The 17,433-nt window shown below is 52.1% G+C and overlaps 1 protein-coding gene across 1 annotated transcript; it reads right to left on the bottom strand.

Moving 5' to 3' along the window:
- Positions 1-1,643: 1,643 nt before the first annotated feature.
- TRIM63 (tripartite motif containing 63) lies at positions 1,644-14,400 on the bottom strand. The gene is made up of 9 exons (XM_045898390.1): positions 14,081-14,400; positions 13,054-13,226; positions 9,696-9,864; positions 8,838-8,933; positions 7,416-7,649; positions 6,624-6,646; positions 6,163-6,287; positions 3,748-3,822; positions 1,644-2,234 (listed from the first exon to the last, which is right to left on the bottom strand). Exons 1-9 carry the CDS (start codon positions 14,237-14,239, stop codon positions 2,224-2,226), a joined length of 1,065 nt encoding a protein of 354 aa, XP_045754346.1. The 5' UTR covers positions 14,240-14,400; the 3' UTR covers positions 1,644-2,223.
- Between the last annotated feature and the right edge of the window lie 3,033 nt (positions 14,401-17,433).

Below are 17,433 nucleotides of genomic sequence, written 5' to 3'. Positions count from 1 at the left end.
CAGGCATCCCGCCTCAGGTGAATTCTTGTCACCACCCGCACCACCGACTTCCACCCTATCAGTCACCCCACATTTGGGGGCCCTCATCCTCTCAGGAGAGACACCCCATTTAGACACCACAAATGATAAAAAAATAATAATAATAACTTGAGAAAGGACTGGAAATGAGAGAAAATTTTGAAAATTCAAAGTTAGAGGGGTGCCTGGGTGGCTCAGTCGTTAAGCATCTGCCTTCGGCTCAGGTCATGGTCCCAGGGTCCTGGGATCGAGCCCCACATCGGGCTCCCTGCTCTGCAGGAAGCCTGCTTCTTCCTCTTCTACTCCCCCTGCTTGTGTTCCCTCTCTCGCTGTGTCTCTCTCTGTCAAATAAATAAATAGAATCTTTAAAAAAAAAAAAGAAAGAAAGAAAATTCAAAGTTAGGGACTGAGGTAGCCTTGGAAAAACTCCCAAAAGTGAAAATGGGCAGAGGCGTGATGGGTTGAAAACACTTTCATAAAGGGAGCTCCATAGGACACTAGTTCTGGACCATGTCTCATGAACGAGTAAGCTGGGAAATGCTGGGTTAAATACTCAATCCAGCAGGAAATATCAAGAGGCAGCATTTCAAACACCATGAACTAGATGTTCCGATCATTGTCTAAGGTTAAACAGGTTTCTTTATGGCAGGACTGCTCAGAGCCCTTACCTTGCTGAATGTCAGAAATGTGGGGCAGACTGCGATGTTCCTCAAATGTGTAAGTTGCAGTGTCTCAGACCCAGTAATGTGCCTCCTCGGGTCCGCTCAGCCTCACCTCTCTGCTGGCCCCTTGGCTCCTTGTTCACGGAGACCCTGGATGCTACTTCGGCCTTGGTCCTGGCCTCATCCATCCCCTAGCTCTGGCGGCTGGCTTGGCGTTCCCTGCATTAAGTCTGGGCTCCCACCGAGCCACTGTTGGGCCCCCTTTGGTGGTAGCAGCAAAAGCTCCAGCACCCACGTCCAACCTAACTGGGCCCCGGAGCTCTGCTCCCTCCACCGCCTGCAGTCAGGTGGGCCTTCGAGCCTCCCCCCTCCCCCCTGCAGCTGCCCCAAGGGGTCAGGTGGTGCCACCTGGCAGGTGCAAGGGAATTAACACTGTGGGAGGCCGACTTCGATCCTGAGCGAAATTCCCTCCCCCCTTCCCTCTGATGCACTGCTTTGAGCAGTGCTGTGTTCTTTATGACCCGCTAGAAACATCTCACGTGACTCAGCGAGCCGCGGGGCGGGGGAGGCTCTTGGTGAAGCTGCGGCCAGCTCAGGAATGCCCTGCATCGCACGTGCTTCACTCCTTTCCTATCCCGCTGCCACTTCCCTTCACTCTGGCTGCCCTGGGGTCGCACCGAGGCTTCAGCATTGAGGCTTTGCTTCAGTCTCGGTGTTCTGGAGAACCAGAGAACAAGGCATTGAACCAGCTTCTTGGGGACACCCTCTCAGGGCCAGTTTTCCATGGCGATCCCATTGGGAAATGCTAGTTTAAAGAAGTTCTTCTTTGATGGGATGGAAATAGACGAGCCTGCAGCACACATCCGGTCAGGCCCTCTGTCCTGGCCTCCCCCGGTCGTGTCCCCCCCTTCCCCATGCTGGGCTCTTCTCTCCAGAACAACAGGCTGAATGAAACCCCAGCTCTTTTGGTAATAACAGAAAGAGAGCGTTGTGCATTTATTGAAACAACATGTAACACAAACTCAGTTGCCATCCACTATGTCAGGGATGGGCATTGACACAGTACAGTACTTTCTAGGCCTGTCAGTGCTACCCAGCTCTCCCTCCCGGGAAAGGAAGAGGGCAGCTTTGTCAGCCTGGCTTCCCTCCCCTCTTTCTAACACCAGCCGGTCACCCAATGACCAGGCATTATCATACAAAAGTTCCTTTACAAAAAGCACCAATTGGCATACATATACAAGTATATACAAAAAAAATCACATTTAAAAAATGTACAAAATATTCCATTTTGCACCAACGTAGAAAAGTGTCCTGTGTGGTTGTTTCAAGCATGTTTTCAATTCTGGTTCAGTGGCTGCTGGACACAGCAGTGGGGGTCCTACTACTAGTCCCTGCTCTCTGAGCAGAGAGAAGACACGCCTTCCCATTGCCCCTCCTGGGGCCCCGACCCCTCCCACCCTGGGCCTGTCATCACGGCAGCTGGGCCCATCCCCACCCTCCCCAGGCTCTCTGCATTCAGAAGGTCTCTCCCTCATCTAGCTCCTTACTGTCGTCCTGCAAGAAAAAGACAAAGAAACACAAGGTGAGACAGGGCCCGGTGGGGGGGGAGGGCGGGAGTGGAATCCAGGGCTTACCAAGCCCCAGTGACAAAATTATCAGACTCCAGTTCCTGCCTGGCCTCTAGAATTTAGTTGTCACAACACCATGGATTGCACATCCAACACAAAACTCCGAAAGAGTATCCTGTATTTTTCAACTGGATTGGAATTTAGTTCCAATAGTAACTTGGCTTGAAAAATGATATTAGCAAACATGTGCTAATTAGCAAACACGTCCTTTCTATGAGCTGCTGTGTTAAATGATGATCTCATTTACTCTTCCCTAGAATCCTTTGAGGTCAGTAATATCGTGCCCCATGAACAGATGAGCAGCCCCAGACTCAGAAAAGTTGTGAACAGCCCAAGATTATACCATTCGTCTGTGGGAAAGCTGCGATTCAGAACCCAGGCTTTTAACCTGGGTTAAAACTCTCTGCAGCTCAGAGAGTTTTCTAAATGACTTGCCCAAGGGCACGTGGATGATCAGATGCCCCCAGGGGCCCGAGGAGGCCGGGACTGAGTAAAGCCAGCAGGCTGTCAGCGGTGGGCGGAGCAAACTGGCAGAGGGGGGCGGCCCCTGCCCGGCGCCCCTCTCTGGGATTAGGGAGGGGTGCAAGCATTGTTAGTTCTTCCCAAATTTTCACAAGAAGGTGGAAATCCAGATTCTTAGTTGAAGTTTCCTTTAAAAAAAAAAAACAGGGGCGCCGGGTGGTGCAGCCGGTTAAGCCTCCAACTCTTGATCTTGGCTCAGGTCGTGATCTCAGGGTCGTGAGACCGGGCCTGGAGCCTGCTTGGGATTCTCTCTCTCTCTCTTTTCCTCTCTTAAAAAACCAAAAAACCTGCCCCCCCCCATCTCCTAATTTTTAAAATGTTGGCAGCTAATTTCAAAAATTTTAAACGTTGGGCGCCTGGGTGGCTCAGTTGGTTAAGCGACTGCCTTCGGCTCAGGTCATGATCCTGGAGTCCCGGGATCGAGTCCCGCATCGGGCTCCCTGCTCGGCGGGGGGTCTGCTTCGTCCTCTGACCCTATCCCCTCTCGTGTGTTCTCTCTCTCTCATTCTCTCTCTCTCAAGTAAATAAATAAAATCTTTAAAAAAAAAAAAAATTGTAAACGTTGTGTTGGCCAAACAAAAGTTCTCAGTGGGCCAAGCCTGGCTCCTAAGTCCCTTGTCTTTTATGTCTGTTATACTGTATTTTGCTTGCCACTCAGGAAGGTCATTGAGATATAAAATGAGAGCTTTTTATTATGAATAGTTTGGGTTTTGTTTTGTTTTGTTTTGTTTTGTTTTCTCTAAGGATAAAGGGAACAGGACTTTACCCTCAAAAGGTATAAAACACATATTAGGACCATCACCACAGATCGGCATCATCCCCACAGTCCAGCACAGGACTTTGCCCACAGTCAGGATTTCATGTTGTTGAATGACTGAACGAACGAACAAACGAATGAAGGTAGATGAATTTCTTACCTTCTGCCTTTCTCTCTGTGGACTCTTCCTCTTCCTGATCTTCTTCTTCTTCAATGAACTCTTCCTCTTCCTCAACTGTGTGACAAAGAACAACTGTGTTAGGATGGGGCCAGTTCCTCAGAGGAGCTGCTGCAAGGGGCACCAGGCTGGAGACGGCACTTATCCAAACCCCTTCCCACACCCAGTTGGGACCACATGGCCATGCGGTGACATCTGTGGCCCCGGAGGTGACGAGCTTGCCATACCTAAGCTGCACAGAGGCCCTCTCCCTCCTCCCCCTGGCCTCCTCCTTCCTTCCCACACCCCTCCAAGGGAGGGAGGTTCAACACACCCATTTGTTCTGGTAGCAACAGCAGTTCCTATCACTTGACTTGCCAGTGACTAGAGGGGACTTTGGGGGAAGCACACTTGGTGCTTCTGCATGTCCCCCGGTTAGGCAGAGACACATCACCTGGGGAGAAAGGACTCCCTGGTTCTCAGGGATCAGAGTCCTTGTCTTGAAGGAATTTGCTCAGCCTTTGAAATCTGCTTGCCTAGCACTCCTTATCCAGTTTTCCTCATTCCACAGCCTACAAAGGGGTGGCTGTGGGGTGGGGGCCGCTCCTGGGGCCATCTCCTTGATAGCTCTCTGAAGCTGAGCCCCAGACAGACGGCGACCTGTGTCCTCACCTTCCCATCCTGGGACATCGCCTTCAAGCTCCACTAACAGGGAATTAGTCTGTTCTCCACCCCCCACCCCCCCAAGCCTACTCCTTAATGCTTTGGGCCCCTGAGGGGGTCACCAGAGAGCCAGGGTATTTGTCAAGAGTGTGTAGGGAGAGGTTGAAAGAGTTCATGCCTCCAAAATGTCAGCCCAATCTCCAGCTACATAGCTGGGACCTGTGCATAACCCAAGGCTTTTTGTTGTTGTTGTTTATTATCACAATTAACTGCTCTTAGCAGCATCTGCTGAGCACTTACTATGTGCCAAGTGTTGTGCCAAGCATCTTTTGTGTGTGTGTCTGCGTGTGTGTGTGTGTGTGCGCACCAAATGTCTTACACGCGTTGTCTCATGGAATCCTCCCCAGGGTCTTGGGAGCCGGATGGCCCTTGGTGGAGTCCGCGTGGGCAACTTACTAGCTGTGTGGCCTCCAGCAAATTACTGACCCTCTCTTGGCTTTACTTCAGTAACTACAAAATGGAAGCGACGATAGAAACTACCTCATGAAGTTAAATGACAGAATATAACGAGTGGGGCATTTTGGAGCTCTGAGCATAGCTTCAACACCAGATTCTGAAAGCTTGTGGGACACAACACAAGACGTGCCAGTTCGTCTTTCTCAGCTGGTCCTCGGAGCATCTCCTCTCAAAGCAATACAACACTTAGCAAAATTGGATTTGCTCTTTCTCTGTTGCTAAATAGCTACCTTGCAACCATGTGCCCTTGAGCAAATTATTAAATCTTTGCTCTTCATCTGGTTTCCTCATTTCCCCTTATTACTTTTCCCTTATTATTGTTACGGTTGTGTTGTGATAATTATTATAGGTACTCTATGATAGAGTAATTACAAACAGAAATGAGGACATGATACAGGTAAATTAAGGCGCCCGAGTATCAGAGATGGCATCATTCAGAAGCTGAAGCTAAGACCAGCCTGAGGCAATAGCTAGTTGTTGTCTAGTACCTGACTAACTCCTCTGCATCGCTCTCTTACTTGTTGCCAGAGCACCATGATGTGGTCATTATTAATAGGACCACCTCTAATTTTTTTTTTAAAGATTTTATTTATTTATTTGAGAGCGAGAGAATGAGAGACAGAGAGCATGAGAGGGAGGAGGGTCAGAGGGAGAAGCAGACTCCCTGCCGAGCAGGGAGCCCGATGCGGGACTCGATCCCGGGACTCCAGGATCATGACCTGAGCTGAAGGCAGTCGCTTAACCAACTGAGCCACCCAGGTGCCCCAGGACCACCTCTAATTTTTAAAGGTAGAAAATGCAGTGCAGGGGCGCCTGGCTGACTCAGGAAGAGGAGCATGCGACTCTCGATCTCAGAGTCATGAGTTCGAGCCCCATGTCGGGTGTAGAGATTACTTAAAATAAATAAAAATTACAAAAGAAAAAGAAAATGCAGCTCAGAGAGGGAGAGGGGCTCACCAAGGGTCACACAGATAACAAGTGGTAGAGCCAATATTTGAACTCAATCTGCCTGACTCCAGTTGCCATATGCTCTGTTGCCCCGTGCCTCCCTGCAGTGGATCCATACATAATTTACTGAGCAACAATTATGTGCCAGGTACTGTGCGGGCTCTGGGCTCATGCATGAGTTTGGCTGTTTGCTAGTGTACCTGCCTCCAGGTGGGGCTCGGCGGCAGGGAAGCAGACTGCCAGGGCTGAGGCAGGGAAACAGACATATGCCACCACCACCTCCTCCTTTACCTGTCCCAAAGTCGATGGCCCTCAGGGCGTCTGCTATGTGCTCTAAGTCCAAAGTAAAGTAGTCCATGTTTTCAAAGCCCTGTTCTGTCTTCCCCAGCTGGCAACCCTTGGAAGCTTCCACAATGCTGTGGGGGAGAAAGAGAGAAAGAGGGGGACAGGATGAGATTTCTGGGCCTCAGTGAAAGAAGGGGGTGTCTTAGGTCCAATTCACATCAGTGCACGTATGTGTGCCCACACCCATGCCTTGCACCTAGATGCTCCCCTGGAGGGTGGGGTATTGTCTCTCCAGTCACAAGCAGAATGGGGGGGCCAAGAAGGCAGGGGATGCAAAGGCCAGGAAAGCTAGCCTGGGCTAAGACCCTCCCAGCCAACCTAATGCAAAGGGGGAGGCCCACTGGACAGAGATCAGAGGCCCTGGTGGGAGCTGGGGCCTTGGATCATAGTCCTGGAGAGACACTGACCTTTTGATGAGTTGCTTAGCACTCTGTGGGGAGAAAGAGAGAGAGCAAAGGGTTAGCAGTGCAGAAGAAGTGGCCCCAAGAAATCAGCAAAACCAGTGATGGTGCCACAGATGGGCCCTTGGTGCCATTCCCTAGCCTCGTTGGGACTTGCTCCCTGCCGAGTTGAACAGCACTTGGGTCTTTTCCTTCTATTCATGGACTGCACGGGTTTGGGGCATCACTCTAGGACCCTTCCATTGTCATGGCAGGATGCTTGGATTTTCCGGGTATCATTCTAAACACTCTTAAACCCCCAAATCTCCAAGATGAGAATCATACCCTAATCACCTTTTTATACCCAGGGTCTAGCCCAAAGCCTGGTCCACAGTATATGCTTAGGAAATTTTTATTGAGCTGTGAAATCTTATCGTTGATCCTTTTATGTACCCACCCCCCGCCCCCCGCCCCAACAAGCTTTTCTAGGGCAGGGCTGTGTCTCATTCATCTCTGTTGTCTCTGCCTCTGTGGCTGACCTACAGAATGTGCTCAGTGAATAGTCTCTGTGTGGACACTGTATTTTGCACCTTACAATGCCATTTCACAAACATCTCTTATTTGATCCTCACAAAATGAGTTAAGAGGAAAGAAGGGAGGAATCATTGCATGCCCATTTTACAGATGAGGACACTGAGGCATAGAGCTTTAAATGGCTTGCCCAGGGGCACATGGGTGACCAGCGATGGAGCATAACTTGCACTTTAGTCAGAGCCGGTGAGTTGAAGTGACCGCCCACAGCCTCCTCATCCTGCTCACCATGAGGAAGATGGCCCCGCCAGGCTCGTCCAGGGACTGGATGGCCGTCTCCACCAGCTTAGTGGACTTGTCCAGTTGTTCCCGGTACTGCAGGATGAGGGCCTCGATGAAGCTGAGCTTCTCCTCCTGCTCTTGCGTGATCCGCTGCAGCATCTCACTCTTCTTCTCGTCCAAAATGGCATACAGTACATCAAACTTCTGGCTCAGCTCTTCCTTCACCTGGTGACTGTTCTCCTGGGGACAGAAATCAGAGTCACACCCAGTGGGGTCCTCCTCCCTATATCCCCAGGTGTGCTAGGAATCACAGGTCTGAAGCTGGAAGCGATCTTACTACACCTCCATTTTACAGAAGACAAGATGAAGGCTTAGCAAAAAGAAAACACTTGCCGGGGTCTCATAGCCACTTAGCAGACCAGTAACGTTTGGAGGCTGGTGTCATGGAGAAAGCTAGCCCCTTCCTCAAAGTTAGAGACTCCAGGGTCAGATGGGATGATCGATTCTGGGCCCTCTGTGTGCTCCCAAGTCACTCTGTCCCTCCCCCCGGCCCCCATTTTAGGATCAAGACTGGATTCAGGAAGCTCTGCCTCAGTTGGTCCTAGCAGGGGTGGAAAAACAGCCCCTCCTCCACTGGCTTCCTTGTTGAGGCCCCTTCTCTCCAACAGAGATGCTACGTCTCAGTTTCCTTACCTATAGAATAGGCATAATAATAGTATCTCATCAGACGGGTGGCATCTCATGAGTAGTAACTATGCATCCCTCCTTCCTTTGAAACCGTCCTTCACACAACTCTTCATCCGCCGGGAGTGTGATGATCCTTTCCCCCCAATCTCATCTCCAGGCCCCACCCCAAGTGCAGATGGAAAATCATGGGTGCTTTTGCAGAGATAGAAAAGTTTCCTTCTGCCTCTACAGTCTTTCTACTCACAGTGTGGTCCCTGGACCGGCAAGCTGGGCAAATCCCGGGAGTTTGTTAGAAAGAAATGCAGAACCTTATGCCTCGCTCCAGACCTACTGAATCAGAACTTGAATTTTAACAGGATCCCAGGGTGATCTGAATGCACTTTAAAGTTTGAAAAGCTTTAGTCTACCACACACTGAAGACAATGCTCTGAAAACTACTAGTGCTGAAAAAATACTGAGAATTATTGCTGGGATGCTCCCTGAGGTCAGGGATCAGGTCTGTCTTGGTCACCACCCCATCCCCAGAGCCTTTGACGGGGCTTGACACACAGCTGTGTTCCAGAAGCATTTGGTGAATGAGTGGATGAATGGATTAGTTGGTCCGCACTCCACCATCCCCGCTTGAACACCCCAGCCTCCATGCCCCAACCAGTAGCTACAACCCCCAGGTGAGCCTTCACCCCAGAGACCAGGCTGCACTGAGAGGCTTCGGACCCCAGACAGAGCTCTTTTCCCCCTCACCTTGGTCACTCGACAGGAGTCCTCCAGCTGAGTGATGATGGTCTGCACACGGTCATTCCCCGCCACCAACATGGAGATACAGTTACTTAGCTCAGTCTAGATGGCGGCGAGGGGAGGGGGGGAGGGGGGCGGGTCAGGAGAGGAGAAACAGAAATAGTCTCAGGGGCTGTCTTCTCGGGAGTGGCACCCTCCTTCCCCTCTCTGCTAGAAAGAGCCTCTTTCTGAGGTGCTGCTCAGGTCCAGAGCAGAGAACAGCAGAGAGAGACTGCATCCCTGATATTACAAATGAGGCCCAGAAAAGCAGACATGAGCAAAATACAACAGCAACGTACTGTCAGAGGAGGGGTTTGTTTCTAGGAAAGAAGGGATGCAGGAAAGAAATAGAGTTGGAGAGTTCTAGAAGAGAGAGATCAAGAGAAGAGTGGGAGGCAGGGAAAAAGTGTACCGAAAGAGGGGCCACAGCTTACTGCATGGGCAGGATGATGGGACTCCCACAGGCCTGGGGGCCCCGGGGGAAGGTTCTCAGCCACTTTCTGCCACAGGAGAGGTAATCAGCACAGGAAGAGGTATCTGGGGCCCAAAGCACCCTGGGATTTAGAAGTCGTGGCCTGAGAGGACCCTGGTGGCCTGATCCAGGGGTCTGTTCTCTCCCTTGTGGCCACACCCAGGTGCTCTCAAGTGGCTCTAAGTATAACCCATGAGCTCAGCCACCTCCCCCTGCGGCCTGGGAAGTCCCTCCAGAGGGACTATTCCTGAAAGGCCGGCTCAGCAGAGGGACAGGGATCAAATCCACATCCTGAATCATCTGGCCGTGCCCCACAGGCCCAGGCTGGGGGTAGAGGCGGCACTGGCCAGTACCTTCTGTCCCTGGAAGACGCTCTGCAGCGGGGCCACCTCACAGGCCTGGTGAGCCCCAAACACCTTGCACATGGAGCACGTGGGCATCTCACACGTGAGGCAGTAGATGTTGATTTTCTCGTCTTCGTGCTCCTTGCACATGGGGTGGCTGCCCTTCTGCAGGGGCCGACTGCAGTGGAGAAGAATCGCAAATCAGACCGGGGTGGGGGGCGGTCCAGAGTCCCTGTCTCCTCCCCAGCTCCAGGGTGCCACCCCAGATCTAGGGCCTGAGCCCTCAGTGACTGGCTTCCCCGGTCCTTTTCATTTTCTGGAGACCCAGAAGCAGGAAAGCCAGCGACACCACGGCTGTCCTCATATCCTCGGACTCCAAGGCCAGTGACGGAGTTGGCCTTCGGCCCCACCAGTGCCGAACATGGGAAAGCTTATAGAATCCCAGGGTCGGGACGGGAGACGTTTCTGAGAAGAGGAAACTGCGCCCCAGAAAGGTGAATTGACTTGCCCAAGGCCACCCATCAGGTCAGGGCAGGGGGGGCAAGAGTGTACTTGCGCTAATTATAGTCCCCGTAGCACTTGGTTACTGCAGGCCGGACTCGGAGCAAAGCGGTTTATACTCATGGCCTCACTGAGTTGAATTTTAACAGGATCCCAGGGTGATCTGAATGCACTTTAAAGTTTGAAAAGCTTTAGTCTACCACACACTGAAGACAATGCTCTGACAACTACTAGTGCTGAAGAAATACTGAGAATTATTGCTGGGATGCTCCCTGAAGTCAGGGATCAGGTCTATATTTAATCCACCAGACTGTAACCTCCATCGAAGCAGGGAAACTTGCCGGTTCTTCTCATCCCTGCTGTGTATGTGTGGCAGGGAGGAGGTGGTGATTCGGTGCAGGTGGAGAGAATACATCAGTAAGCACGCCGTGAGAGCGGCCCCAGGCTCCGACAAGGAAGAAATGTGTGGGCCCCAAGTCACACGACCAGAACCCGGGCAGCCCGGGGATGGCTAACAGCTCAGCCTAAGCCTTGACTTAAAGTCCAGAAGGTTTTTTTTTTCCTTCCCAAACACACATTCTTAGAATGCTTTTCTCCCTCGGTCGCGTTCTCTACTTAGGGACTCTGGTATGTTATTTGTTTCTATCGGGGCATCAGTTACTTCCTATCTGAGGCTCAGTTTTTGGGGGCTAAGTCCTCCCTCTCCAGCTAGACTATACACTCGTTTAGAGCCAAGCCCATGGCTACATTGCTGCTGCTTTCCCAGCCCCTAACCCAGCAAGCATCTCACAAATGTCAGATGGTGACTGTCCCCATCCATGTCAATGCCTCACCTCTGAACAGCCTTGCACAACTGGTCACCCCCCAGGCATTATTACCTCCCCAGGTTCTTAAATAAGTCCCTTTCCAGACCTATCTTTCTTTCGTCTTTGAGCCCAGGGCCCCCCCTGCTGGCAAGGGGTCTCCCTTTGCCACCTGGTTCAACCCGCTTCCCCCCCGCCCGCCCCCCCCCCCCCCCCGGGGAGGGGAGCTCCGGAATGGCAGTAGCTGCAGAGGTGAGGTAAGATCCTGAGGGTCCGGTGCCCGTGCCCACTGCCATCCCCGATGCCCATTCTCCCAAGCCCAGGCATCAACACCTGGGTTCAAATCCAGACTGTTCTGCCACTCACTCATTCTGTGACCTTGGGCAAGTGATTTCACCTCTCTGAGCCTTGGCTTTATCCCAGAGCTACTGGGATGTATGCAGAGCCTAGCACAGAGCAGACCCTCCAAAAAGGGCAGCTCTCCCTGCCACTGGACTATAAGGAAAGGCCCCGAAAGGTTCAGACATAACATGCTCTTCATAGGTCGACACTTCGGGGCAGGGGGCTGCCATACTTAGGGGCCATATTGATTTTATTATTATGAGAATGATCAGGGGCGCCTGGGTGGCTCAGTCGTTGGGCGTCCGCCTTCGGCTCAGGTCAGGATCCCAGGGTCCTGGGATCGAGCCCCACATTGGGCTCCCTGCTCGGCGGGAAGCCTGCTTCTCCCTCTCCCACTCCCCCTGCTTGTGTTCCTGTTCTCGCTGTCTCTCTCTGTCATATAAATAAATAAAATCTTAAAAAAAAAAAAAAAGAATGATCAGCACTCTATCTGCACTTTTGTAGTTTGAACTCCAGCAACACAGAGGTAATACCAGTTCGGAACGTTCACTGTGGAGTAGTTAGACAGGCTCCCTCCCTGCTTCACTGCTTGCTGAGTAGCCCTGGGCAAACCTCTGACCCTCTCTGAGCCTCCATTTCCTCACTGGAAAATGAGGGTAAGAATGCCGAATGGATTACCGTGAGAATTAAACAAGGGTCATGCACAGAAAATGCTTAGTACGGCGCTGAGACACAGGAGGTGCTCCATAAATATCTGACACGTTTAACATTTCCCATCGAAACCCTATTTGAGAATCACAATAACAAGCCTTACCATCCTCTTCTGCAGACAGGGAAAATGAAGGCCGAAGACTCACCCAAGTTCCCACCGTACCTTAGTGACAGTCGGACTCGCCAACGGTTCGCCCGGTGAGGGCTTTTTCTCCCTAAGACTGGTCTGTCCCCTGTGCTTGGGCAGGACACTGCCTGCAGGCAGCACTGGGTGACGGTTTGGGACCAAAGGGCCTGAGGGCAGGAGCCTGGAAGTCTTGTCCAGATTAGTAAAGAGCCCCCTGGTGGCCATGTCTCTCCCCGGGTTGAGGCCCCACTGCACAAACTCCGATCCCACAAATTCTACCCAGGACGGAGCTGCTATTTCACAAACAGGGAGGCTTGGGGCCAGATCTCTGAGGCTGTTCTCGGCCATTTCTCTTCCCCGCTGGGAAAGCTTGGGCAATTGACGTCACCTCTTTGAGCCTCCGCTTCCTCATCCGTGAAATGGGGATGATGAAATTCGTGCCTGGTCCACAGGATTGCTGTGGGTCAGCAGGAGGAAGCTTCCCCAGGGCCCGTGATGACAGCTGTTACCTTCACTATAGAGAGACCGGCTGTGTTCTCTCTGGGCGCTTTTCTCTGCTTGTCGCGGCCACTTAGCTGGCCCCAGTGCGTCCCTCTCCCTGTCACATCTCGCCCTTCCCCTGGTTCCTGTCTCAGTCTCTCCTAAGAGGGCAACCTAATGTGTGGGCTCTTCCCGTTCACTGAGTGACCCCGAGAGCCCGTGTTGGGGGATAGAGATGAGCCTCTGCTCTGCCGGAGGAAGAGAGAGATGGCTCTCTGGACTGGGGAGTGTAGCTCTTGCAGCCAGGCCACTGGATCCCCGGCAGATGGGAAGGAGCCTGGGAGAGCCAGGCCCAGACTGACTGGGGAGGAAGGAGGGGCTCCCGACAGCCCGGCGGACTGACCTGGAGCACTCCTGCTTGTAGATATCAATGATGTTCTCCACCAGCAGATTCCTCTGCAGGCCGTACACTCCGTGACGATCCATGATCACCTCGTGACGGCAGGAGGGGCAGCGGAAACGGCCTCCAGACATGGACACGGAGCCAACCCGGTTGGTCCAGAAGGGATTTGCGGCCTGCAGGTGGCAAGGGCAGAGGTGAGGCCTGGGACAATCTCCAATTGTCCTTCTTCCTGCTTCCCCCAACCATTCATGTCAAACCATTTGACCTGGAGCTCCCCATCCTGAGATGAGAGCCAGCCCACTTATAACGGGGAGCCCCTGAGAAACACCTAAGCAAGTTTGAGAGTCAGCAGACCTAGGTTCAAGTCACGATTATCCTCTGAATGACCTTGTCACCCCAAGCCTCCAACCCATTCACTCAACAGGCATCATTAGACCTAGCTCAGAGGGCTGCTAATTCAAAGATAAAATTGTGAGACAACATTTTGTAAAGTGCTTCTGGGAACCTTGAGTCCTGCCTCCCTGCCAGGACACTCCTCCCATTCCTTTGTTAAAGAGATGGATCCCCTCCAGCCCCATATTAGAGGGAAGATGCCCCTTCTGCCCAGTGTCTCCTGGCCACCCTCCTCCTCCTCAAGCTCTGGGCCCCCTGCCACCAGGGAGCTGGCTCCAGCCCCAGGGGTCTGGTTTCTCTCTCCTCTCCGCCTGCCTCTCCCACTTATCGCCTGAGGCATTTGACTCCTGATTGGAGAGTCGACTGCGGGCTCAGGGCAGCGGTGGGGGAGCTGTGGGGGAGCTGTGGGCAGGGTGGGAACGGGAAACAGGCGTCCTGGAGGAGGAATGGGGCAGCCAGAGCCGCCGCCGCCGCCGAGCCCCCTTCAGCCCAGAGGCCTCTGCTGGGGCTTCGCTCTGGACGGGAGAAAGCCAGCCCTGGTTTAGAAGTCCTGGACTAAGAGAGAATGGCTTTCACCGCAGGAATACTCAGCGGCCACCTGGGGGCCCAGGACCCGGCGCTGCCCGGCACTGACCTGGAAGATGTCATTGGCACACTTCCGGCAGAGGTTGTGCTGACAAGGCAAGATGACCACCGGCTTGGTAAACATCTCCAGGCAGATAGGACAGATCAGCTGCTTCTCCAGGTTCTCCATGGGGTTCCCATCCTGGATCAGGCTTGATTTATAATCCATATTGTCAGGAGGTATGGGGGTTCACCTGGCTGCCTCCTTCACCTGCCTCGCTCTACGTAGACCTGGGGTCTTGCCTTTGTCACGAAATACCCACCCAGCCTCTTTGTCTTCTCCTGGTGCCCGAATTCTGTCTTGGTCTGAGGCCCCTCTGATATTTATAGCTGGGTCCTGGTCACATGAGCCCCAGGAGGGGACCAGCTGAACATTCCGATGCCAAGTGGCTGGCTGGGGCTTGAGTTTCCTCCAGGCCTGAAAGACCGGCCCTCTCAAATCACATGTAGGGATGAGCAATTGCTGTTCTCCCGGGAGGAGGGTCGTAAACAAGAACAGCCTGTTCGTGGGCAGGCGTGGGGGGGAGGACAGGGTACCCAAGTTTCCTCCAGAAACTAGTCTCCCATACCAGGCTGGTAAGCCAGCAAGGGGACCCAAGAGTGGGCCACTAGGATTTGCAGGATTAATAGGCCGTGATCCCTCACTGACCTAAACCCCCTCCTCTAGAGTACCGAGTACCGAGTAGCTCCCAAGAAGGCAGATCAGGGCAACCCCTCTCTCTGAGCCCATCCCTGAGCACAGAATATTGCTAGAGACCTTGAGACCCCACCCCAGCTAGCCCATCCCTCCTGCATCCACTGGCCACTAAGTTCACTCTAACGTTGAAAGGGCTTCCTTGAGACATAGTCCTTGTTTTATAGATTTTGACCCTGAGGTCCAGAGAAGGAAAGGACCTTATTCAAAGTCACTTAGAAAGCCAGTGGCAGAGCCAGGAATCTTTTTCATTCATTGGACATTTCTCTGGGTACTAACCACATGTCAGGCACCAGGGGGACCGGTAAGGGAGGAATCATTTTCCCTGCCCTGAGAAGCTCACAGTCCAGGGAGGGAGGCAGACAGAAATAGCTCTTATGGGGTGCCATGAAGCCCTATCTGGACACTTAAAGGTTTTCCAGATGTTCCCCTCTGCTCTCTGCACTAATTTAAATGTTTCTCTATGTTCTTCTGGACATCTTCTGTGTTGGCAGGTAGAAGTCACTAGAGTAGTTCTGATGGCTATTTTTAAGGTAGAACCTCATGCAAAAGGTTATAGGGTCCAGCCACTGTCAGGTGCTGGGGCAAGAGTGGGAGCAGTGACAGCAGGCCTCAAGGATGAGCCTAAGAGACTGTGGAACATACAAGAGTGTCCAGGGTCTCACGAAAGAAGAGCGGTAGGAGAGGAGGTTAGATCACCTCAGCCTGAAGAAGAGATGATGGTTAAAGCCCTGAGACAAGACCTAGTGAGTAAGGGGTGAGGGGAGGAAATGGGAGCAAGAACTAGTCACAGAAAGAGGAGCAGGCCCAGAGGACAAGAGGTTGGGGGATTTTTTTTTTTTTAAGATTTTATTTTTAGGTAATCTCTACACCCATTGTGGGGCTCAAACTCACAACCCCGAGATCAAGAGTCGCACGCTCTTCCAACTGAGCCAGCCAGGTGCCCCATGAGGCTGGGGAACTTTAAGGAGAGAGTGGTCCCCACCAAAATGTTAATGGCTAGTTTTTGCTGAGCACTTACCCAGTGCCAGGCACTGTGCTAAGCGCTTCATACGAGTTACTTCATTTTATCACCGCAACAGCCAACAGCGTAAGAACTGTTCTATCCCCATTCCACAGATGAGGAAACTCCAGTACAGAGCATAAAATAACTGACGTGAAGTAACACAGCTTGCAAGAAATGCTCTAGGACATGAACCTAGCCTTGCTTGACTCAGGAGCCCAAGCTCCTTTTTTTTTTTTTGAATAAAGATTTATTTATTTATTTTTAGAGAGAGAGAGAGCCTGTGAGCAGGGCGAGGGGCAGAAGGAGAAGGAGAGAGAGAGGAACAGACTCCCCGCTGAGCACAGAGCCCAGCGAGATGTGGGGCTCCATCCCACAACACCGAGATCATGATCAAGCCGAAATCAAGGGTCTGAAGCTCAACCCACTGAACCACCCCAGTGTCCCCCAAGCTCTTTCTATCTCTACTGAACTGCAGGTCAACACTGCCAGGCCAGCTAAGGGTTGGAAGAGGGGGAGTGTTGAAAAGAGGCCATCCCTTCTTCCTTGCTCACACCTCGGTTTTGTTCAGGTATCAGACAGCACCGTTCTCCAGGCAGGTGGACCTCTCCAAGGCCACACAAGACTGAAGCTTAAACCTATCATGGTAATCCCATTGCCCTTTGCCTAAGTGATATAGGTATGGCCTAGGAGACCAAGGGTTCATGGAAGTGGGCTAAAGATAAAGGATTTCCTCCCTCATAAAAAGTGAAGTGCAAAAGGAAAGCTTCATTCTTGCCTTTGAATGGGGCTGTGAGAGGGTGGGGCAGCTAGCTTGCAGCCGAGGGGGTACAAGTCTCAGGGAGACATCCCCTCCCTGAAAATAGCAAGGAGAGACTGTAGAAAGCACAGGTAGCATCGATGCAGTCACTGTGCTGCCAGTTTCCCTGGACCTGCCCCCCTCCTGGCTATTTAAGATCTGAGATAACAAATGTCATCATAGTGTAATTATCTGTTACTTGCAGCAGAGAACACTCTGTATACATTCAAGACTCCACCTCCTATATGCCAATGATGCTCACAGCTCTAATTCCAGTTTACCTCTCTCTCCCTTAAGCCAAAGATCTGTTGGAGATCTCTCCTGGGATGTCCCAACAGCACCTCGAACTCCTCATACCCCCAAACAGAACGCACCATCTTCCCCCAACACCTAGCTCCTCCTTGCATTTTCCTTGCCTCGTGTCTCAGCGAACACCACCACCATTCACCCATTTTGCACAGACCAAAAAGCTGAGAGCTCGCCTTGGGCTCCCCGTTCCCCCCCGCCCATTGCACACCTGGTCAATCTCTGTGTCAAACATGGGTCCATCTTGGCTTCCCACCTGTCATCTTACCATCATCTGTTTGTGAGTCTGATTCTCCCTTTGGACTTTGAGGGTAAAGACTGTCTCTGTTGATTCTGTACCCCCACTACCTGGCACACAGTAAGCACTCAACAAATACTTCTTAAATGAGTGGACTAGTGAATGAGGGAGCAACAGGGTCACTGTCAGGCTTGGGAAAGATTAAGGTACCTGAGCAAATTTGTTTTGGCTGACACATTGGAGAGAAAGTACTGGAAGATTGGAAAGGGGGTGATGGAGTGAACGATTCAGCCTCAAAAAGGAGGACACTGTATGTCTTGAGT

This window comes from Mirounga angustirostris, unplaced genomic scaffold, assembly GCF_029215605.1.
Source record: "Mirounga angustirostris isolate CCGP_5_RB_7025 unplaced genomic scaffold, mMirAng1.0.hap1 SCAF_4, whole genome shotgun sequence".
NCBI lineage: Eukaryota > Metazoa > Chordata > Mammalia > Carnivora > Phocidae > Mirounga > Mirounga angustirostris.
This window is presented reverse-complemented; position numbering and strand designations above follow the sequence as displayed.

What these genes read in the sequence shown, in the direction of transcription:
- TRIM63 (XM_045898390.1), bottom strand. Translation starts at nt 14,239, where the DNA reads ATGGATTATAAATCAAGCCTGATCCAGGATGGGAACCCCATGGAGAAC. An exon ending in GTGCCAATGACATCTTCCAG is followed by an intron (nt 13,227 to 14,080) that starts GTCAGTGCCGGG and finishes TGCCACCTGCAG; the next exon opens with GCCGCAAATCCCTTCTGGAC. An exon ending in GCGTCTTCCAGGGACAGAAG is followed by an intron (nt 8,934 to 9,695) that starts GTACTGGCCAGT and finishes GCCGCCATCTAG; the next exon opens with ACTGAGCTAAGTAACTGTAT.